This window comes from Chiloscyllium plagiosum, chromosome 11 (assembly GCF_004010195.1).
Source record: "Chiloscyllium plagiosum isolate BGI_BamShark_2017 chromosome 11, ASM401019v2, whole genome shotgun sequence".
NCBI classification, from domain to species: domain Eukaryota; kingdom Metazoa; phylum Chordata; class Chondrichthyes; order Orectolobiformes; family Hemiscylliidae; genus Chiloscyllium; species Chiloscyllium plagiosum.
Genome location: NC_057720.1, coordinates 74,083,846 through 74,107,531, shown reverse-complemented (window position 1 = coordinate 74,107,531; position 23,686 = coordinate 74,083,846). Strand labels below are relative to the sequence as shown.

The following is a 23,686-nucleotide window of genomic DNA, read 5'->3' as shown; positions in this document are numbered from 1 at the left end:
TGTTTGTCTTGTCCTAGGATGGTTACGTTGCCCCAGTGGAATTGGTGTCCTTCATTATCTGTGTGTAAGGATGCAAGTGATAACTGGTCAGGTCGCTTCGTGGCAGTTTGGTGCTGGTGGCTAATTTCCTTCCTGTTTTCCCTATGTTGTGCTTTTGGCAGTCTTTACATGGTGTTTTGTATAACGTGGCCCTGCTGGCTGTGAGTATGGGATCCTTTATACTTGTTAGTAGTTGTTGTCGTGTGGTGTTTGGTTTGTGGGCTACCGTGATAACCAGGTGTTGGACTGGCCGAGTGGTCATTTCTGATAAGTTCTTAATATATGGCAGCATGGCAACGGTACCAAGATGCGTTGTGTCTATCTGTTGTAGTCTGTCGTGTCGGTACTGGCGGACGAACCTTTTTTGAGTATGTTATTTCCAAAGTCGTGTAGGTAGTGGTCTTTCGCTTTGAGCAGCTCTGGGGTGCTGCAGTATGCTGTGGGTCACTTGAACAATGTTCTGATGCAGCTGCATTTGTGGGTGTTGGGATTGTTGCTGTTGTAGTTAAGTACTTGGTCTGTGCAGGAAGCCTCCCTGTATATGCTGGTCTGGAACTCCCCATTGCCCCTTGTGTTCAGTCGTTTCTGCCAGGAAGGGGAGTCAGTTGTTGTTCTCTTCTTTGGTGAATTTTATGCTGGTGAGGATTTTTTTTACGAGTTGATTGGTTTCCTCGAACTGTGTGCATTTTCTAATGACAAAGATGTAATCTACATAGCGGAACCACAGCTTAGACTGGATAGTTGGCACTGCTGTCCAGTTTAGTCTTTGCATGACAGCATCTGCTATTAATCCTGATGTCGGTGATCCCATGGGTGTTCCGTTGATTTGTTTGTATACCTGGACATTGAAGATGAAGTGGTTCGTGAGGCATTGATCCAGTAGTTTGAGGATGCTGTCTTTGCTGATGGTGTTGGTGTTGTAGGTTGCCTGCATTCCTGGTCCTTTGAGTAGTGAGGTTAGTGTTTCCTTGGCTAAGGAGGTATCTGTGGAGGTGAACAGTGCTGTCACCTCGAAGGAGATCATGATCTTGTCCTCGTCTATTTTGGTGTCCTTGGTGATGTTGAAGAATTCTTGGGCAGAATGAATGAAGTGGGATGAGTTGTCCATTAGATGTTTTAGTCTTTGATGCAGTTTGTTGGCTAGTCTGAATGTCAATGTTCCTGGAAGTGAAACTATGGGTCTGAGGGTGCCTCTAGTTTGTGTACATGGGGGACTCCATAGAAGCGGTGTGTATTGTATCTCTGTGGCTTCATTTTTTTTTGGAAATCTGTCTTGTTAAATCTACTCAAGGAATGATCAGGATAACTATGTAGCGATTTTTCAGTTGTCGTGTTGGTATATGTCCGTATCTGCTAGCAGTGTGTTCGCTTTCTCTATGTATTGTGTATTCAGTATGACAGTCATGCACCCTCTGTCTGCTGGTAGGATTAGAAGGTTTTATCTCTCTCAAACTCGACCAACCATGAATGGATCACAACATTAGACGTAACCACCTCCATGAAACAACAGAAAACCAAGAGAAAGAAAAGACTTGCCCTACAGGAGAAATTGTCCAAACTCGCCCACAACATCAATGCTGACAAATCAGACATTGGATAAAGAACCTGTCAGACCGACCTTTAACAGACACCGAAAAAGTTGCACTGGTGCGTGGACTGAATTACAAACACAGTGATGCCAATAAAATGGGTTTCCTGGCAGCATTAAAAGTCACTCTGAAGAACAACGGACTCGCAAGGGAAACCCAACAGCCCATCAGGCAGACAGTGACCCCAGTGTTAAGTAGAGAGAGAAGGAGACACCCTCAACACAAGAAAGGAAAGCCGTAGAAGGACAAAAACAGTCTAATCCTACCAGTGGAGCTGGCTACCTGTAGTGTAGTGATCTATTCATGATTGGTCGAGTTTGCGTCCAATAACTATATTCGACCATTAACAGACACCAAAAAAGCCGCACTGGTATGAGGACTGAATTACAAGCACAGAGAAAGAGAGAAGGACATACCCTCAACACACAAAACAGGAAAGCCCTAAGACTCAGGAGGGACAAATAATTGTAATCCTACCAGCAGACAAAGGGCGCATGACCGTCATACTGAATACAGCACAACACCTAGAGAAAGCAAACACACTACAAGCATACTGGCCCCTACCAACAAATGGCAACGGATGTAGATGTAGATGTACCTACTACAGAAATAAAGCAAGGCAGGTGACTGAGGTATCAGTGAGGGAGCAGCGACCATAATTCTATTAGATTTAAAATAGTGATGGAAAAGGATAGACCAGATCTAAAAGCTGAAGTTCTAAAGTGGAGAAAGGCCAATTTTGACGGTATTAGGCAAGAACTTTCAAAAGCTGATTGGGGGCAGATGTTCGCAGGTAAAGGATGCCTAGAAAATGGGAAGCCTTCAGAAATAAGATAACGAGAGTTCAGAGAAAATATACTCGTGATGGAGTGAAAGGAAAGGCTGGTAAGTATAGGGAATGCTGGATGACTAAAGAAATTGAGGGTTTGGTTAAGAAAAAGAAGGAAGCATATGTAAGGTATAGACAGGATAGATGGAGCGAATCCTTAGAGTATAAAAGTAGTAGGAGTATACTTAAGAGGGAAATCAGGAGGGCAAAAAGGGGACATGAGTTAGCTTTGGCAAATAGAATTAAGGAGAATTCAACGAGTTTTTACAAATACATTAAGGACAAAAGGGTAACTGGGGAGAGAATAGGGCCCTTCAAAGATCAGCAAGGTAGCCTTTGTGTGGAGCTGCAGAAAATGGGAGAGATACTAAACAAATATTTTGCAAAGGTATATACTGTGGAAAAGGGCATGGATATAGAATGTGGGGAAATAGACGGTGACATCTCAAAATGTCCATATTACGCAGGCAGAAGTGATGGATGTCTTGAAATGCATAAAAGTGGATAAATCCTCAGGACCTGATCAGGTGTAGCCTAGAACTCTGTGGGAAGCTAGGGAAGTGATTTCTGGGCCTCTTACTGAGATATTTGTGAGGTCCAGAAGACTGAAGGTTGGCTAATGTGGTGCCACTGTTTAAGGAAGGTGGTAAGGACAAGCCAGGGAACTATAGACCAGTGATCCTGATGTCCGTGGTGGGGGGCAAGTTCTTGGAAGGAATCCTGAGGGACAGGATGTACATGTATTTGGAAAGACGAGGACTGATTAGGGATAGTCAACGTGGCTTTGTGTGTGGCAAATCATGTCTCACAAACTTGATTGAGTTTTTTGAAGAAGTAACAAAGAGGATTGATGAGAGCAGAGCGGTAGATGTGATCTATATGGACTTCAGTAAAAAGTTCGACAAGGTTCCCCATGGGAGACTGGTTAGCAAGGTTAGATCTCACGAATACAGGGAGAACTAGCCATTTGGATAGAGAACCGGCTCAAAGGGAGAAGACAGAGGGTGGTGGTGGAGGGTTGTTTTTCAGACTGTAGGCCTGTGACCAGTGGAGTGCCACAAGGATCGGTGCTGGGTCCTCTACTTTTCATCATTTATATAAATGATTTGGATGTGAGTTTAAGAGATACAGTTAGTAAGTTTGCAGATGACACCAAAATTGGAGGTGTAGTGGACAGCGAAGAGGGTTACCTCAGAGATCTTGATCAGATGGGCCAATAGGCTGAGAAGTGGCAGATGGGGTTTAATTCAGATAAGTGTAAGGTGCTGCATTTTGGGAAAGCAAATCTTAGCAAGACTTATACACTTAATGGAGAAAGTGTATAATGGACGGCATAAGCCCTCCTGAAGAAGGGCTTATGCCCGAAACGTCGATTCTCCTGTTCCTTGGATGCTGCCTGACCTGCTGCGCTTTTCCAGCAACACATTTTCAGCTAGGTTATACACTTAATGGTAAGGTTCTGTGGAGTGTTGCTGAACAAAGAGACCTTGGAGTGCAGGTTCATAGCTCCTTAAAAGTGGAGTCGTAGGTAGATAAGATGGTGAAGAAGGCATTTGGTATGCTTTCCTTTATTGGTCAGAGTATTGAGTACAAGAGTTAGGAGGTCATGTTGCGGCTGTACAGGGCACTGGTTAGTCACTTTTGCAATATTGTGTGCAATTCTGGTCTCCTTCCTATCAGAAAGAAGTTGTGAAACTTGAAAGGGTTCAGAAAATACTTAGAATGATGTTGCCAGGGTTGGAGGATTTGAGCTATAGGGAGAGGCTGAACAGGCTGGGGCTGTTTTCCTTGGGGCATTGGAGGCTGAGGGGGTGACCTTTTATAGAAGTTTACAAAATTGAGGGGAATGGATAGGATAAATAGACAAGATCTTTTCCCTGGAGTTGGGGAGTCCAGAACTAGAGGGCGTAGGTTTTGGGTAAGAGGGAAAAGATATAAAAGAGACCTAAGGGGCACCTTTTTCACGCAGAGGGTAGTACGTGTATGGAATGAGCTGCCAGAGGAAGCGGTAATGGCGAGTACAATTGCAAAATTTAAAAGGCATCTGGATGGTATATGAATAGGAAGGTTTGGAGGGATATGGGCCGGGTGCTGACAGGTGGGACTAGATTGGATTGGGATATCTGGTTGGCATGGACGGGTTGGACCGAAGGGCCTGATTCCATGCTGTACATCTCTATGACCCAACATAACAACTGAAAAATTGCTACACGGTTAGCCTGATAAATCTATGCAAGACTGGAGAAATTAACATACTGAATACACAATACATAGAAAAAGCGAACACACTGCTAGCAGATACTGACATATACCAATACGACAACTAACAAATCGCTACATGGTTATCCTGATCATTCCTCTCGTCTTGAATAGATTTAATACGACAGATTTCCAAGAAAAATGAAGCCACAGGGATCCAATACACACCGCCTCTATGGAATCTCCCATGTACACAAATGAGAGGCACCCTCACTCCCATAGTTTCACTTCCAGGAACATCAACATACAGACTAGCTAACGAACTGCATCAAAGACTAAAACACCTAGTGGACAACTCAACCCACTTCATTCATTCTGCCCAAGAATTCTTCAACGTCATCAAGGACACCAAAATAGACGAGGACAAGATCATGGTCTCCTTCGAGGTGACAGCACTGTTCACCTCCACAGATACCTCCTTAGCCAAGGAAACACTAACCTCACTACTCAAAGGACCAGGAATGCAGGCAACCTACAACACCAACACCATCAGCAAAGACAGCATCCTCAAACTACTGGATCAATGCCTCACGAACCACTTCATCTTCAATGTCCAGGTATACAAACAAATCAACGGAACACCCATGGGATCACCGACATCAAGATTAATAGCAGGAGTTGTCATGTAAAGCCGAGAATGGACAGCAGTGCCAAATATCCAGCCTGAGTTGTGGTTTCGCTATGTAAATGACACGTTTATCATTAGAAAATGCCCGCAGCTCGAGGAAACCGATAAACTCATTAAAAAAAACATCCTCACCAGCATAAAATTCACCAAGCAAGAAGACAACAACAACTGACTCCCCTTCCTGGCAGGAATGATCGAACACAAGGGGCAATGGGGAGTTCCAGACCAGCATATACAGGGAGGCTTCCTGCACAGGCCAAGTACTCAACTACAACAGCTACAATCCCAACACCCACAAATGGAACTGCATCAGAACATTGTTCAAGTGACCCACAGCACAATGCAGCACACAGAGCTGCTCAAAGCGAAAGAACACCACCTACACATCTTCAGAAATAACATACCCAAAAAAGGGTCGTTTGTCGGTACCGACATGACAGACCACAACAGAAAGACACAACACATCTTGGTACAGTCGCCATGCTGCCATATATTAAGAACTTATCAGAAATGACCTCTAGGCCAGTCCGACACCTGGATATCATGGTAGTCCACAAACCAACCATCAAAATACAACAACTACTAACAAGTATAAAGGATCCCATACCCACAGCAGAGACACGTTACATACAAAATGCCATGTAAAGACTGCCAAAAGCACAGCATAGGGCAAACAGAAAAGTACACGAGCACCAAATTGCCACCAAGAGTCTTGACCAGCTATCACTTGTATCCTTACAAACAGATAATGAAGGACACCGATTCCACTGGGACAACATAACCATCCTAGGGCAAGCCAAACAGAGACATGCATGGGAATTCAAGGAGCAAGAAAACCTCTACGTTTTGGGCAAAAGCTCTTCATCAGGAAAAAAAAATCAAAGCTTATGGTTCTTTATCAGAATGCATGCAGTGTTTGTAACAAGATATAACCTGAATATGACTTTATACTGATAACAAAGATATGGTTTCAGGGTGACCAACTAACTGATGTTCTGCATGACTGGCTAAAAAAGGAAAGGAGTTGGGGTTGTATGGTTAATAAAAGAAGGTATCTGTGGTCACGAGTAGTGATATAGCTACAATAGATTGTGATGTGGAATCTATTTGGGTGGAAATAGGAATAGCAGGGGAAAGAAGTCACAGGTGGGAGCATTAATGTGCCCTTATAATCTCACTGTAGCGCAAAGTATAAAATGAGAAGCAATGGAGGCATGTAAGCAGGGAACAATAATTATCATGGATGATTTTTAATCTGCATACTGATGAAACATGGGCATACATAAGGGTTTGTTTCTTATCGTACTAAGATGCAGAATTTATCTGGGAGCAGACTATTTTAGATTGAGTACTATGATAGAGTTAAGGTTGCTCTAGGAGGTAGAGATTACAACATAATAAAATCTCAGATTTGTTTTGAGTGTAAGCAACTTGGTTCTCGAACCAGTGTCCTCAACTTTAATTCTGACAATTGCAGAATTATGAAGAAAACTGTCTCGAACAGGCTGGTTAAATAGATTTTAAGGGATGGTTAGTAGATGAGCAGTGGCAAACGTTTAAGCAGATATTTTACAAAGATCTAGCAAAGATTTATTCTGATAAAAAGGACATGATGATAAGGATGAACCATCCATGGTTAACAAAGATGGTCAAGGAGTGCATCCAATGAAAATCTTAAGATATGTAAATTGGCAAAAAGGATGTGATAGGCGAATGGATTGTGGAGTTTTTAGAAATCAGCATTTCGATAGTTAAAATGCTAATGAGAAGGGGGAAAAATTGATTATGCAAGTTAATTGAGAAAAAAATATTAAAAACAAACAGCAAGAGTTTCTATTGGTAAATAAAAAGGAAGAGAGTAGCTGAAACGAGTATGTGACTCTTGGAGGGAAAAGGGACGGAAAGAAAGCAGATAATTAAAGGCCAGTTAGTCCAACGTTTGTCCTTCTAAAAATTCTGTAGTCCACTAAGAAAGAAAGAGCAAGACATTTAGCTTAACACAGAGTCACCATAGTTTTGTGAAAGAGAAATTATGTTTGTCAAATTTATGTGAGTTCTTAAGAATATAACAAGCAGAGATGATAAAGGGCAATTCCAGAAGGCATTTGATGGGGTGCCACATACTGTAAATAGCTATTGCATGACGTAGGAGTTTATAGGATTGGGGTAATGTATTTGCACGAAATGAGGATTGGTTAATGCAAAGAAGACAGTCAGGATTAATGGGTCTCTTTCAGTTTCAAAGATGATTAGGAGTGCCAATTATCTCAGTTACTTCCTATGGATATTAATGACTTGGAGGAGGGGGTAGTGTGTGATATATTCATATTTACTGACAATACAGCAATAGGTGTGAAGGGATGTTGAAATGAGGGCATCCAGAATCCTCAAAGAATATTGGTAGGTTCAATGAGTGAGTAAAACCTTGGTAGATAAAGTTTAATGTTGGAAATTATGATGTTATGCACTTTACGAAGTTGAATCAAAAGGCAGATTGCTATTTAAACATAGAGAGACTTAAAAAAAGGCATCAAGAGATATGGAGAGAAAGTGAGAATATGGCTTTGAGATAGAGGATCAACCATGACCAAATTGAATGGCAGAGCAGACTTGAAGAGCAAATGAGGCAGAAGTGGGTACTGCAGATGCTGGAGATTAGAGTCAAGATTAGAGTGGTGCTGGAAAAGCACAGCAGGTCAGGCAGTATCCGAGTAGCAGGAAAATTGATGTTTTGGGCAAAAGCCTTCCTGATAAAAGACTTTTGCCTGAAGCATCGATTTTCCTACTCCTCGGATGCTGCCTGACCTGCTGTGCTTTTCCAGCACCACTCTAATTTTGAAGAGCCAGTGGTTTATTCCTGGTCCTTGTTTCTGTTTTCTCTCTAATGCTGACATTCTTTGCCTATGACTCATCTCAAGTCCCACGGAAATAAATCTTCATGCTTTTGTTACCTTTAGATTGGATTATTTTGTTGCGCTCTCCTAGTCTGCCTTGCACCTTGCACCTTTTGAAAGCTCGAGCTCAATGCAAAACTCAGCTACGCATATCCTAACATGCACATCCTTCATCTCTGGCTGAACAGAATTGGTGTTTGGTACAGCCGTACCTTGCTTTTTAGAATTCCTTTTTTTGTTGTCATGTTCCTCTATGGCCTTGTCATCTCTAAACTTCTTAAAACCTCTGCAGTCTTCAGTTCTGACCTCTTGCATGTCCGTTTCTCCTTAATCTATGGTTTACTGCTGTGCCCTCCATTAGCTCAGTGCAGTTCTAATTTTTAAATTTCCACTTCTCCAACTCTTCTCACCTCAAATGCGAAACTTTTCCGTCTTTCCAATTTTCATGCTATGTCTTTGACCAAGATGTTTGTTACCTTCTGTCTATTTGTCTGTCAAATTTAAATTAATTCTGTGAATCAACTTGGTGTGTTTTACTATATTAAAGGCTGTATGCAAATACAATTACTATTGATGTAATGATAGATAAATGTGATGAAAAGCAAGCAAAATTAAATGTGCTGTTTTCTCTTCGAGATATACTTTGTAGTGACTGAATCTTGATTACACTAAAATTACAATAATATTGCATACTTGTAATTAAATGTTGTCTTTTTTATTTACTTAAGACATTATTCAATTTAATTATTAATTCATTACATTTGGTGTTGACCCTGGCTTTGCGATAGTTCATTCACTGTTGAGCTTAGCAGTCATGGACCTGACACCACTCATGAGCACAAATGCTAGATGGGTACTTCAATGCAGTCAGTACTGTTTTGACAGCATATTGCACTGAAGTTTCACTTTTGGCTGAAATGTTATTCAGCAGGACATTAGTAGATTCCCATGATATTATTTGAAGATGAATGGGGTGGTGGCAGGGGTTTGAGGTGAGAAGAGTTGGAGAAGTGGAAACTTCCAGGTTTTAGCTAATATTTATTTTGCAACCGGCACTGTATTTAAAAAAAAAACAGCTCTTTATTGCATTGGTGTGTGTTGTTTGTGTGTGTCCTTGCTACAAAAGTTGGTTGCTGCAACCTTGATCAAGTGTCTTCTAAATTGACTACATCGATTGTCACTTTCTTTTGGAAAGTGCCAAAATTGTTGAAAGTGAATATTAAATGCAAGGTCATTGATGATGAATAATATTACCAAGGTCATCCCTAGTAGAGTCATAGAGGTACAGCATGAAAACAGACCCTTTGGTTCAACTCATCTATACTGCCCAAATATCCCAACCCAATCTAGTCCCACCTGCCAGCACCCGGCCCATATCCCTCCAAACCCTTCCTATTCATATACCCATCCAAATGCCTCTTAAATGTTGCAATTGTACCAGTTTCCACCACATCCTCTGGCAGCTCATTCCATACACTCACCACTCTGCGTGAAAAAGTTGCCCCTTAGGTCTCTTTTATATCTTTCCCCTCTCACCCTAAGCCTATGCCCTCTAGTTCTGGACTCCCCAACCCCAGAATAGTAGTTTAAAATGCCTTTCAGTATCCAAAATACTGTGCTGGTATATTTGCAAACTGATTGTTTAATCAGATCATGGAAGCTGATATAAACAAGTAGAATGATTTAGTGTAGATGTCGACCTGGTTTTGTGTTAGAATGAAAGTAAGGTTGTCAGCAGTCACTGGGATCATAGCGTAAATTGGGAAGCTGTTTCTGAAGCATGCGGAGGCACACTTTAACATCTGGAAGTTCTTTGACTTGATTTATCCTACTCCTTGGCAGGCTGGGCTACAATAGAATCAAATCACTAGGCTGGATGTGAAGTTGCAGTACAACTAATTGGCCACTAAATACTCAAAATAAATAAGAAAATGTTATGGCTGGTGCATTTAGGTAAATTTTAATGCTCTAATCACTTATTATTGTTGCCCAAGAAAATTTTATTTCCTGAGGATGTATTCTCATTTGATCAGAAGTTAACTCCTGTGGGTTTTTTTTTTAACTTCACTCTCTTTCCTATCCTGATTCCAGTTTCCCCAATTTTTAAATTGCTAATTACAAATGTTCTAAATCTTATTTTTTACTTTCTACTTTTTGGTTTAAATTCTGTTTGAGAGGACTCTTCATTCTGGACGTGACAAGGCTTTGAGCTGTGTCAGTGTTGTGAATGAGTAGTGCTATCCCTTTCCTAGTTTAGAACCATTCTCTTTTGTGTCGTATGTCATTATATGTTCAGTACAATGCCAAAAAAGTTGAGTAGTAACTATCTGAAAGGACTTAGAAATGCTGTGGTTCTGTTCGCCGAGCTGGAAGTTTTTGTTGCAAACGTTTCGTCCCCAGGCTAGGCGACATCATCAGTGCTTGGGAGCCTCCTGCGAAGCGCTTCTTTGATGTTTCCTCCGGTGTTTATAGTGGTCTGTCCCTGCCGCTTCGCAGGAGGCTCCCAAGCACTGATGATGTAGCCTAGCCAGGGCAGAAAAAGAGGCAGCTGTGAATACAATTACAATGTTTAAAAGACATTTAGACAAGTACATAAATAGGAAATATTTGGATGAATGTGGACCAAGCGGAGGCAGGTGCGATTAGATTAGTTGGGAATTATGGTCGACACGGATTGGTTTAACCATAGGGTCTGTTACTGTGCTGTATAACATTATGACTAACTCTCGCTATCACTGAATTCCTCCATGCTCACAACTCCCCAGATCACTGTCACCTCATCCAGACTAAACTCTTCCTTATCTCTAGAAATCCTCTCTCACCTCAGAACCATCACTATCTCGGGTATCACAAACATCTCTGTAATACCCTTCAATCTCCTCCCATCTCATCATCCTCACGATCTCTAATCTTGACAACCTCTACAAATCCGTCCTTCTCCACAGTAAACACTGATGCCACTCGTTTAGTATCCCCCCCAACAACCATAATCTCCTATGTCTCCACACATAGGCTGCCTTGCTGATCTTTAAGGTAGCCAATTCTCTCTCTAGTGACCCATTTGGTCTTAATGTATTTCTAAAAACCCTTTCCCTATTCCTTACCTTATTTGCCAAAGTGGTGTCCTGTCCCCTTTTTGCCTTACTTATTTTATTCTTAAGTATACTATTCTTGCCTTTATACTCGAAGGATGTTTGTGATTTTTTGGATTGGAATAAATGCAAAATATTACATCTTGGTAAAACAAACAAGGGCAGGACTTACACTGATTAAAGGTTGGGCCTCGGATAGTGATATGGAACAAAGAGACCGAGGGGTTCTGGTCTTTGAAGTATGTGTCACATGCAGACAGGGTGGTTCAGAAGGGGTTTAGCACTGAATTCGACTGGGACAACACTACTATCATAGGGCAAGCCAGACAGAGAACAGCCAGGGAATTCCTAGAGGCATGGCATTCATCCACAAACTCCATCAACAAACACATCGACCTGGATCCAATATACCAACCACTACAGCGGACAGCTGAAACTGACAACCGGAAGCAGCAGGGACAGACCACTATAAACGCCGGAGGATACATCAAAGAAGCGCTTCGCAGGAGGCTCCCAAGCACTGATGATGTCGCCTAGCCTGGGGACGAAATGTTTGCAACAAAAACTTCCAGCTCGGCGAACAGAACCACAGCAACGAGCACCCGAGCTACAAATCTTCGCACAAACTTTGAACAGGACTTAGAAATCTTGAGGATTCTTTATTATTGCAATTAGACAATAGCCTTTCCATTCAATAGTTTATTCCCACTTACCCTCCCTCATCCATTGTGTTTACTCTGGATGTTAGTAAACTTAGATATTTCTAACAATGGAATATTCTTAATGTTGTTTATAAAAACAAAGTACATTGCAACAAAATACTGCAAAAGTCTTACCGGCACAATGCTTACAATCACAAGTGAACTTGTCCAAAGATCATACCAGAACAGGTATTCAACTTGCTCGGTCTCAATTTCTATTCATTGGTTAATCAGCTTCTTCTCTGAGCTAGCTGCATTTTTACTGTGCCGCATGCTGTTTTTCCAGACTTTTCATACAAAGAAGCTATGCATTTAAAGTCGTGACACTAATCCATTACTAGTCCATTCCTGATGAAGGGCTTTTGCCCGGAACATCGATTCTCCTGCTCCTCGGATGCTGCCTGACCTGCTGTGCTTTTCCAGCACCACACTGTAATTCCAGCGTCTGCAGTCCTCACTTTCAACTAGTCCATTACTGTTGAGTTGCAATGCTTCAGTCTAAACACATGTACACATTCCTTTTGTCAAACAAAAAAAACTTGAAAAACCACTGACCTTTGTAACCATTAGGATTTCACCAAGTCTTCTATGTTATCTCGTTTTTGTCTTGTTCATGTAACTTGATTTTCCGAAACCAGCAAATTTTAGACTAATATTGATGAAGAAAAGGGTTCTGAATAAATTGAATATCCATTCTCAGGATCAAACATGGTGACTCAATCTTTTAAAAGAAGCCAATTCTAGTTTACAGATTTAATTTTTAAAAAAGTAAAATTAACAATTGGAATATACTCTGCATATTATTATTGAATGTCTTGTAAAATAATAAAAAGCAGAGTATTTTCTGTTTTAGTTCCTTCATTTTCCCTCAGCTCTCCAGGTTTTCACATGTTCTATGCTGATTCTGCTGTGATGATGGGCAACCTGACCCCAGATAATGTTCATACTACTCTAAACTCGTGTTATAAATTTCACAAATCATATTCTCAGGCCTAATGTTACTTGTTGCTTTAAGTGATCCAAGAATGCACTTTATAATCTAATAGTGAGATTATTGATCCTATAATATGGAGATAATTATAGGCATCTTCATGGGCCTGTTTGCTATTTTTATTTAATAAATGTTGCCTTGTCTAATTTTGAAAGAAGTGAGATATATTTCATTAAGACGGGAAACATGGTTAAAAGCCAGTTTAATTTATAAGGGATGGAATTGAATCCAATACAGTTTTCCAGTAAATCTTCCATTTAACATGAAGATAATAGGAAAATACATTTCTGCAATTCTCTCACATGAGCTAATTTACATGCCAACAGTTCCATAAGCTAATTGCAATTGTTCTTTTGAGAATGAGCAGAATGAGTTTGCTTAACTATGTTTGAACTTCTATATCTGATTCATTAGACTATGTTAATTCAACCTCCCCCCACCCCTGTCCCCATCCCCGTAATCCCACATTTACCATGGCTAATCCATATAGCCTGTACATCCCTGGACTCTACTTAATTTTTAAATTGAGGATTGGGAAAGGGAGAAATTTCTTCACTAAAAGGGTGTAAATCTTTGAGGAGAGAATTGGGGTATGGAATTCCAATCATTGAGTGTTTCTAAGTTCACCAAAGACTTTGTTCTGTCAGGCATTAAGTGACAAGGGGAGGGGATGAGAAGCAACAGATGAGCTGAAGCAAAAGGTAAGCCGTGATTGTGTTGACAGTGTCCGGGGCCAAATGGTCTACTCTATTTTGTTTCCTTTGTAGTGGTAACCATTTGTTAAATGTTAGTTATGATTACCTGCATTGTATTAAACCAAAGTTAATGGGTATCATTGAGTAATTCATTCTGTTAGGAGCTTTGCCACTTTCCCATTGCTAATTTGTTAATGTGTTAATTCTCTATTATTGATACATCTCTGATTATGAGCTGCATTTGATGTATAAAAATCCCACATGGATAAACATTTTGCTAGAGTGCTGGTAGACCCAGAAAATTCCAACTACAGGGGAATTTCGACTATCTGAACAAGATCGGCGGGCACTATTTCGTTCGGATAATTGACTATTTGGTTAATCAATTAAATGCCTTTCCTCTGGGGCTCGGAGTTTTTTTAAGTCTGCTCCCCGTTAAAGATACTGCAGAAGCACACAACGTGTGAAACCCTGCCCCTGTCCAACACCGTCCTCCGGCTCCCCCCAACCCTGTCCAACACTGCTGTCTGACCCACCAACCCCCTCCAACACCTCCCCACCACCCCAGGCTGTACACCAACAACAGGACTGCTGCTGCTGCCTTTGTGGGGTGTCTCCAAATAGCAAACACGCATGCATGCACGCGCACACCACTTTTTGACAGGTTCCACGTTTGCCCTGTGCAGGACAATGTTGGTCAGATTATCTGGGGAAGGGAAGGGGGGGGGGGGGTTTAGGGTACACGCTTCTGTAGAACCCCAGGGAAAGTGTGGGGGGGAGAGAGAGAGAGAGAGGGCGGGCTGTCAGCCATTTGGAGACAGTGCCTGTTTAATCACTGTCAACAAAAGACATGATCACTGTTGGAAACACGTATTTGATGTAATGTTTCTATCGGGACCTCGAGATCTCCTTCGGATAATCCGATTTTCGGATAATTGATATTTGGATAATCGAGATTCTTCTGTAATTCTTGTGAGAAAGTGAGAATAAAGAATAGCATTTTCTGCAATCTTACCCACCTTCGCTAAGCAGCATGCTTGACATTGGAACGTTTTATTACCTTTTTAAAGATGCTATATGAAGTCAAGTTGTTAATTCACCATTGTGAAAGATTGAATCTGCGCCTCCCTTGTTAAATTGCCACAGGTTCTTGGTCTTGTGGCCTGCTTGTACCATAATGGAAACAATAGCAGAGTTGTGAAATTACATTTTATGCATATGATGGTACTAAACATTTGCAAGTTATAGATTGGAATAGCAGTAGATTAAGCTCTGGATTAGTGGTGCTGGAAGAGCATAGCAGTTCAGGCAGCATCCAAGGAGCTTCGAAATCGACGTTTCGGGCAAAAGCCCTTCAGATTAAGCTCTACCCAGTTCCAGGTTTTCAGTGCAAGGTAGGAGCAGGCAACTTAAACTCTCTTATTTAGGTGTTTGCTGCTGAATTACCACAAATGTTCTTAGCAAGAAAAGTTGGATGCATCATCCAAATTCAGGTATGCATGTTTAATTCACAACACAAGTTCTGCCGTAAAGTGCCAAACATTGTAAGGAGATGGTTGCAGTATTGTCTCTATAATTTGGTTAATGAGGCAGGTTTTTATCACAGGCTTTCCAAATGTTTGAATCAATCAACAGTTTTGTTAGAGTTTCATAGAATAACATTTTCTTGGTGCTGCTGACTTTGTTAGAACTAAGACGAAATTGTCTTTATTGACTCTTTTTATTTGTCTGAAGAGTTTCTTTTGTAAGTTTTTGGAATATTTTCCTTGCTTTGTGCAACTTATCTACCTTTTATTTGTTATTAGTGAATTAAAAAACAGGATTTTTAGACAATGTTTAGGAGCATTTATGTAATTCAGCTTGTGTTAGTGTTTTTTGGCCTCTTTTGTTTAATGTTCTAGCATAATAAAACATAATTACATCAGATATAAACTTGGATGATCCACCAAAGTGGGAAACTTACAGCTATAATGGTGAAATCTCATGGTAAAATCAACTTTGGCAAATACGAATGTTCCAGTCTCATTTCTGCCTTATATGAGCTTGTTGATCTCCAATGAGGAGGATGTTTGGTACAGTGATAAAATTGACCTTAGCATTAGGTTAAGTCAGGGCATTTCAGTTAGAAATTATAATTTTGGTTGCTGTTCAACTTTCTTAGTAAAATGTGTTGCCTTTAAATATATATTTGCATGTGATTAAGGATGACCTCTGGTGAAATCTAATTCCTGACGTGAGGTTCAATTGGGATAAATGTGCAACAATGTACTGTACACTTTTTGCTGTTTGTACTGCCACTGTTCTTTTTGCCATGCCCCTTCCTTTCTTGCATTCCTCTCTGATGAGAGCAGTGCTGTATCTATTTACATAGTATCTTGATTTGCATTGATGTATCTGTTAAAGCTGAATGTGGTGATGAGCTGTTAAATGTTCTTCTCACTTTATCCATAAAATGGATTGTTCTTTTTTCCCAGAAACTGAAGGTTTCAAGATTGATACAATGGGCACCTACCATGGTATGACACTCAAATCTGTGACGGTAAGTGGTGTTTCCCAGTTTTATGGATTGAAAGTCAGCAGGTAATTAACATTTAAATTTTAAAAAATGCAAAAGGTTGAGTTTGCTCCATTCGAACAATCTGGAAGAAGAGAAATAGCAAATTGCTGCCTTGAGAATTAATTTAGTGGGTGTTAATTTGCTAGACAATTTTGGAGGACAATAAAGTAGTAACCGCGTTGTTGTGGGGACTGAAGTCACAAGCTAGTTTAGGTAAGGATTTTTGAACCAAATATGATTTTTTTGACAATCTGAATCTGGTCATTTAATTTGATCATGATAGAAATTTTAGTTTGTTAACTGAATTCAAATTCTCTCGCTGATATAATGGAATTTGAACTCATGTCTTTAAATCTTTAGTCCAAACTACTGCTACTGGTTCAGTGATGTAATCATTAGTGGTTAATTTAAGCGACTACATTTTTAAGCTTTAATCTAAGCAGTTGAAGTGAAATCCTTGATTGATTTGAGTCTTTTCCTGAAAGTCTGATCCATCTTGACTCTGAAATAATTCTAAATGATAATTCTTTGTGACAAATGCTGCTGTAATTCCTGACAATCCATTATAAAAAATGTGTATTTAATTAGGTAATTGCCTCTTTTACTGTTAGCTTCTTCAGAGTAGGAAGAGATAAGTTGGGTTGCCACAGGATAGCATTACCCTCCAAGGCTGCACGTTACTTATGGGAAGCAGGAGGTGACTTGCCTGAAGCAGGCGTTACTGTGAAGTAAAAAGATAAATTGGCCAAAAAAGCAGTACAATATTATGCTATCACTTGATTTAATCTTTAAACATGTGGATTCAGTGATGCGCCATAATTTTTATCCTTAAGTGACAGCCGCATGAAAACCAGCCTAAATACATAAAATGTGCAATAGACCATTAATTTTAATGGTGCTGGGGCCATGATAATTACTTTCTAACTGTTGTTAGTGATGGTAAAATTGCCAAGGAAATATAGAGTTATGTAATTAATAGTGTAAGTCACTTGCTTCTTATTTCTTCTTTTGTGCTGATCACACTATTCAAACTGAATATGGTTAATAATGACTAAATACATAGACATTAGAAATACGTAATAGTGAATTCCTTTTCATTTGATATTGTATTTTACAGGCACTTTGCTGCATCTCTCTGTACTCTGAAACAAGTACATAGTTTAATTTTTTTTCCCTGAAATACAAAGGATATCAAAGTTTTTCATTATTCTTAGAATGCACTTAATGTAAATTTTTCCAACAAATGAAAACTTCATACTTGCTGATGTTTGCTGCTTCTGACTTATATAATTTATGCAGTCTTTACTGAAGTGTTTTTGTTCTCTCTACTTTAGACAGCAGGACAGACTGTTGAATTGTGATCACATTGGGGCTATTGTGTGATCACCAAAACAGCATTGTTTTTCTGTCTAATGTTATTTCGCATGCGATTTGTCAATTGACTTGTGTGGACTACAAGTGACAACTTGAACTTGAAATCAAATGTGTTTCATATGTCACAAACAGAAATTGCTGGAGAAACTCAGCATCTGTGAAGAGTAAACAGAGGTTTCAAGTCCAGTGACCCTCCTTTTCTTTTAACCTGTCAGTTGTCCTAAAAGACATTATGTAGAAGGTAACCAGACTTTTTAATTCAGGGAACTGATCTACAATTACATTGTTTCTTCTTTGTTTTAAAACTGTGCAAATATTTGGCAAATTTCTTGGCTACTGTCTATGAACAAGGAATCTTCTGTCACTCTCACCAAAATTAAATTCTTGGAAGTAAGAAAGAAACTAAAGAAGCTTCCTATGGCTTAAACTTTGAGAACCCTGCGTTTCTTTGTTCAGACTGCAGTCATTTGGTCACAGGGGAAAGGGACCCAAGTCATTTTCACTGAGCTAGTACAGTGGTTTGTATAATTTTCTTTTTGAAATGCAAAGCTGATCATTTTGAGGGTTGACATCCTCCAGTTACAGACTAATGAATTTTATTGTTTATTGAAATGAACCAAGTGACATCAGATTATCGGGAAGTAACTTTAGTATTAATCTTGGGGCAGGTCTTCAGAACAATTTTGGGTAAGCACCTTTAAAGGGAATGAGCATAAATTCAGAGATTGATTTTGTACATTTAGAGTTTAAAAAGTATATTGACAAAGTTCACCTTGTATATCAATGACTGCAGTAAGGGCTCATGAGTAGTAGTTCAACTAAAGTTAAATGGAAGGATGGTTATTTGTGGACATTTATCCAGTTGATAAATTATGAACAAAGTTCTCAACAATTCAACTTGGGTCATTATGACTTTTAACAAGGAAGAATAATTTTGAAGAGAGAGACTCTCTAAGTCAGCACCTGCAAGCTTTAAAATTGTCCCCTCCACATTAAGATCTTGATTATTAGTTTGGATTAGCCAATTGCCCTCAAGTGGATGCTAAAGTTAAAAGTTAAGAAAACTAAATTCCAGAAATATGAGCAATGATGAAATTAATGATTGATTTGAAAATGGGAAATTTTTGGATGATCTAATTGAAAGTTTAAAAATTATGAAAAGAATTATAAACGTTCTCTCCGGCCTATCACCCTCACCTTAACCTCCTTCCACCTATTGCATTCCCAACGCCCCTCCCCCTAGTCCCTCCTCCCTACCTTTTATCTTAGCCTGCTTGGCACACCCCCCTCATTCCTGAAGAAGGGCTTATGCCCGAAACGTCGATTTTCCTGCTTCTTGGATGCTGCCTGACCTGCTGCGCTTTTCCAGCAACACATTTTTCAGATGGTGTATAGGCTTTGGGAAGTCAGGAGGTGAGTTACTTGCTGCTGCATTCTTAACTGTTGATCTGCTATTGTTGCCACTATTTATATGGCTAGCCCAATTGAGTTTTTAGTCAATAGTAACCTCTAGGGTGTTAATAGTGGGGGATTGAGTGATGGTATAGCTATTGAAAGTCAAGGGGCACTAGCTAGGGTGTCTTGTATTGAAGATGGCCATAGCCTGGCATATACTATTGGCGAGTTTGTGAGTGACAAAGACATTTAGAAAGGCAAGTGATAAGGATGTTGCAAAGAGTTTACAGGGGGATAAAGTCAAGTTACCTCAGGGCAAAACTTGGCAGGTGGAATATATCGCGAGTAATTGTGAAGTTATGCAGGAAGAACAGATGATCTAGATATTTATATGGGGAAGGTTGCAGAAAGGTGCAGCACAGAGGGATTTGGGGTGGAAGGTTTTCATGCATAAATACCAAAAAGCTGTCAGACAAAACCAGCAGGTAATAGCAAAAGCAAATGGAATGGTGACTTTTATTTCAGACTTGAAACATTAACTCCATTTCTCTCTCCACAGATATTGCCAGATTTGCTGAGTTTCTACAGCATTCTCGGAGTTTATTGCAGATTTCCAGCATCTGCAGTATTTTGCCTTTAATCAACCTAGTGAATCTTCTGTCAACTGCCTCCAATGCCAGCATGGTTTTCCTCTGACAAGCCGACCAAAGTTATTCACCATTTGTCTAGATGCAATCTAAGTACTGTCTTGCAGAGTTTCAGCAAAACTTCCATATTTTCCATCGGGTTTGAAAATATGGAAGTTTTGCTGAAACTATGCAAGACAGTAGTTAGATTGCATCTAGACAAACGGTGAATAACTTTGTTTTCCTTTGACAAGCCGACCAATGCTGGCATTGGGGGCAGTTGACAGAAGATTCACTAGGTTTATTAAAGGCAAAATACTGCAGATGCTGGAAATCTGCAATAAACTCTGAGAATGCTGTAGAAACTCAGCAAATCTGGCAATATCTGTGGAGAGAGAAATGGAGTTAATGTTTCAAGTCTGGTATTACTCGTGAGTTCTGAAGAAGAGTAACATGGGACTTGAAATGTTAACTCTTTTTTTTCTTTTTCCATAGATGCTACCAGGCTTGCTGAGTTTCTCCAGCATTCTCTGTTTGTTTCATGAGGTTGATCCTGGATATGGAGGGATTTTCTTATTAGGATAGGTTGAGTCTGTTTTAAAAGAATAAGAGGTGACCTTATTGAAACATACAGGATTCTTAGGGGGCTTTACAAGGTAAGTGCTGAGAGATTGTTTCCACTTGTGGGAGAATCGAGGGCCAGAGTGCATAACCTTAAAGTAAGGATTCACCTATTTCAGACAGATGAAGAGGAATTTCTTCTCTGAGGATAATGAAACTGTAGAATATTCTCTATGAATATTTCCTGGGGGTATCTCTGTCTATTTGATTTTCCCCAATCTACAGGAAAGATAAAGTCACACATGATTTATACACTGCTTTTTTAACAATGTCATCATTATCTCCTGATTTATTGTCTTTCCTGTTGTATATCTACTTTTAGGGGCCTATTGACTATTCCCACCAGAGCCTTCCTCCCATCATTGTTTCTTTCTTCCACTTTTATGGGTTCTACATCTTCTGATCTGAAGTCATTTCTTGCTATCATACCTATTCCAACTCATAGTAACAAAGCTACCCCATCACCTTTCACTTATTGCCTGTTCTTTCAAAATTAGACATACCCCTGAGTATTTAGTTTCCAACTTCTATCTCTTTGTAACCTTGTCTCCATAATGGCAATAAGCACATATCCCTTCACTAATTTTTATTCCAATTACTCCAGGCATTTGAGTTAAGAGCTATTAATTTTGCCTTTTTAGCACTTTTCCCTTTGACCTGATTCAATGCTATTTTTCTAAATCAGTACACTCTGTCTGTTGGTATGATGACCCAGATAGCTGCCCTGCAACCTTATCCTTTTGCTTCAAAGTCAAAAAAGCAGTCAGAAACAAAAACAAAAGTTGCTGGAAAAGCTCAGCAGGTCTGCCAGCATTTGTGAAGAGAAATCAGAGTTAATGTTTCGAGTCTGGATAACTCAAATTTCACAGATGCTGCCAGACCTGCTAACCTTTTGCAGCAACTTCAGTTTTTGTGATCCTTTTGCTTTGTTAGCTACTGTTTCCCTCTCCCCACCTCACACCCTCTGGTTAGTTACATCATTAATTTTTAAATTTAATTTCTCCTGGCCTCCACCTCATCACAGATATGCTTTGTTCTTCTGTCTCCCTACTACAGGTTTAAAAAATATTTAATACTTTATTTCAGTTCAAATGAAAGGTCATTGACCTCAAATATTAACCCAGGTGCTGCTAGACTTGGGTTTTTCGTGACCTTTTTGATTAAGTAACGAAACAAAACCTTAAGAAAGCCTTAGGTTATCTGTGCTAATATCTCGTTTTGTGATGTGGTCATATATTTTGATTGAAAAAGCCACAAGGAAGGACTTTTGGATGCTTTATCATATTAAAGGTGCTATATTATTAACACTATATTATTGGTCTCTTTATGTGTGGAAGGATGAAAATGCATTAGAAATAGTTTGAGTAAAGTTTACTAGACTGACCTGGAATGTATGCGTGGGGTGATTGCTATCTTGTAAGGACAAATTAGATAGGCTAGGCTTGTATCCGTGGAGTGTAGATAAGGGAAGACATGACTTGATTGAAACGTATAAGCCACTCAAGGATTTTGACAGTGTGGATGTGGAGAAAATGTTTTCTGTTGTGATAAAAATCTCTAGATAGTGGCCACTATTTGAAACTGAGGGAATGCCCATTTAAGACAAAGGGAAAGAGATTTTTTTTCCTTTGGGTGCCAAGAGTCTTTAGAACTTTTCTGCTGTGGTCACTCTTTGAGAGTTAATATTGTGATCTGATGTACACAAAGGACTTGTATTTTGGATGAATGTTTCAATCCGTCTACACACGCTTGGAACATATTACATTTTTATTTGTGTACATGTACTATTTTACAAAGAATGGGGATTTGATTAATGGTTATGATTGAAAACATAAATATTTATATGTACAGTATAAAGACATAGGTGATTATAAGTGATTTGTATTGATGACTTTTGATGATTTGAGTATTTTGTATCCACGTATCAGCACTCTTCTACTTCTGATGAACTGTGGACATTTGATTGATTATTTTCTTTATGGACCTGAGATTGTTCATTGTTTATAATCATAAATCACCAGAAAAGCTGTTGTTCTGTAGAGACTTATTACTGTTGCATTTTTTTTGGAGAATTTCGCTGAATAAGCCTTTTGCCATACATTAGAATCCAGATAAACTTGTCCCCGAGCCAAAGAATAATGGAAGCATAATATTAAAATAATGTAAATTCTCCCTGTATTCTGGTTGAGTACAGAAATAGTGTTAACTATTAAGAATAGAAATGATTTTATTCTTAATGGTTAATACTATTTCTGTACTCCACTGGATTCCTCCTCCTCTCTGGTGACATTATAACTCACTATATTTAGTTCCATCATTGTCTATCTTCAGTCATGACTACCAAACTGAATCCCCAAAACTGAGTTTGCATATGTCGTTCATTCTATTTATTCCTTATACTCTGTTTGTATAAAGAGCCCTTATTCAGGTCCCACATACCACCCTTTTACTATTAACAGGATTCAAGCTACATGGTATAATAAGCAAACTTGTCTTTGAAAGCTTCCAAAAGTACATGAAACATCAATGACCAGCAAACAGCTATTCCCTAGTCCCACATACTGTATTGTATCCGACTTGTGGGTCTCCCAGCAGCAAACATAGGAGAGAAAATACTGGCAGTGCATAAGCCTGGATGTCAGAAATGCAGGAGAAGAAGTTACTGCATGGGTCTGTGAAGTGGGGGAGAGGTTACAGTGATTGGGAAGTGGAGCTAATGACTGAATGAGTTGAGGGGTTTGGGAAGTAGCCATAGCTTGTCGGATATGTGGAACAGTCCACCTTCCGCAGCTACACTGGCACGACCCCCCACCTTTTCCTCCGCTACATCGATGACTGTATCGGCGCTACCTCGTGCTCCCACGAGGAGGTTGAACAGTTCATCCACTTTACTAATACCTTCCACCCCGACCTCAAATTTACCTGGACCGTCTCAGACTCCTCCCTCCCCTTCCTAGACCCCTCCATTTCTATCTCGGGCGACCGACTCAACACAGACATTTACTATAAACCGACCGACTCCCACAGCTACCTAGATTACACCTCCTCCCACCCTGCCCCCTGTAAAAACGCCATCCCATATTCCCAATTCCTTCGCCTCTGCCGCATCTGCTCCCAGGTGGGCCAATTCCAATACCGAACAACCAGATGGCCTCCTCCTTCAAAGACCGCAATTTACCCCCAGACGTGATCGACGATGCAGTCCACTGCATCTCCTCCACTTCCCGCTCCTCCACCCTTGAATCCCGCCCCTCCAATTGCACCAGGACAGAACCCCACTGGTCCTCACCTACCACCCCACCAACCTCCATATACATCATATCATCTGTCGTCATTTCCGCCACCTCCAAACGGACCCCACCACCAGGGATATATTTCCCTCCCCTCCCCTATCAG

At 40.0% G+C, this 23,686-nt stretch overlaps 1 protein-coding gene across 1 annotated transcript in view; it reads left to right on the top strand.

Moving 5' to 3' along the window:
- The window catches only part of cdc73 (cell division cycle 73, Paf1/RNA polymerase II complex component, homolog (S. cerevisiae)), a 319,379-nt gene that overhangs the window by 72,534 nt on the left and 223,159 nt on the right, over positions 1-23,686 (top strand). Inside the window, exon 10 of the mRNA XM_043699805.1 lies at positions 16,192-16,256. Within this exon, the coding sequence (XP_043555740.1) occupies positions 16,192-16,256 (65 nt within the window). The remainder of the gene's footprint in view (positions 1-16,191; positions 16,257-23,686) is intronic.